Source organism: Penaeus monodon, chromosome 19 (genome assembly GCF_015228065.2).
Source record: "Penaeus monodon isolate SGIC_2016 chromosome 19, NSTDA_Pmon_1, whole genome shotgun sequence".
Lineage (NCBI taxonomy): Eukaryota > Metazoa > Arthropoda > Malacostraca > Decapoda > Penaeidae > Penaeus > Penaeus monodon.
The window spans coordinates 36,714,100-36,714,705 of record NC_051404.1 but is presented as its reverse complement, the minus strand read 5'-3'; the positions used below and the strand labels follow the sequence as shown (position 1 = coordinate 36,714,705).

The 606-nt window shown below is 40.8% G+C and overlaps 1 protein-coding gene across 1 annotated transcript in view; it reads left to right on the top strand.

The window, feature by feature from the left end:
• Positions 1-606, top strand: part of LOC119585403 (protein dopey-1 homolog) — a 25,330-nt gene that overhangs the window by 24,193 nt on the left and 531 nt on the right. Inside the window, 2 exon segments of the mRNA XM_037934065.1 lie at positions 94-261; positions 440-575. Coding sequence (XP_037789993.1) covers positions 94-261; positions 440-575 — 304 coding nt within the window.

Here is a 606-nt window from a genome sequence, read left to right as displayed (position 1 = left end):
CCTTTCCTTAAATTCCAGGCAGCAGTGTTGTATGTTGATGTGATTTCCCCATTGCAAGACTAAGACTTAATCTCGCTACTGTTCTGTTTCCAGTTCACACCTGAAGCGCCTTTCTACCTTAGATTCTTCATGGGTTTTTAGCTCACAGAATGGACTAAATGCTCACAACCATCCAGCATGGTTGACCTTGTACCTAGCAGCATGTAAGCTGTTGGATTTGATGCTTGCCCTTCCAGCCCAGCATCTGCCGCAGTTCCAAATGTGAGTAGCTGTCAACACAGGTACACAAGATTTCCTGCCTCAGTGCTCCTTTTTCAGGAGTAGCAAAAGCCTATGCCTTTCTTTGTATAAAATCTTTGTGATGAAATATTGATAATGAACTGGTTGGAATTCACCCAGTTAGTAGTGTGTTTATATTATCAATATTTGATATTTGAAGGTACCGATGGGCTTTTGTTGGTCCAGTTCCAACAACTGAAGTGGAAGAGAAGACAGAAGGAGCTGGTAACATCCTACTCAAAAGTTGTGATTTTGTCCCTCATATTGCAAGAATTGCAAAACTGATGGCAGATAAGGTGAGAAAATCTTTTAATTGATTGATTGATG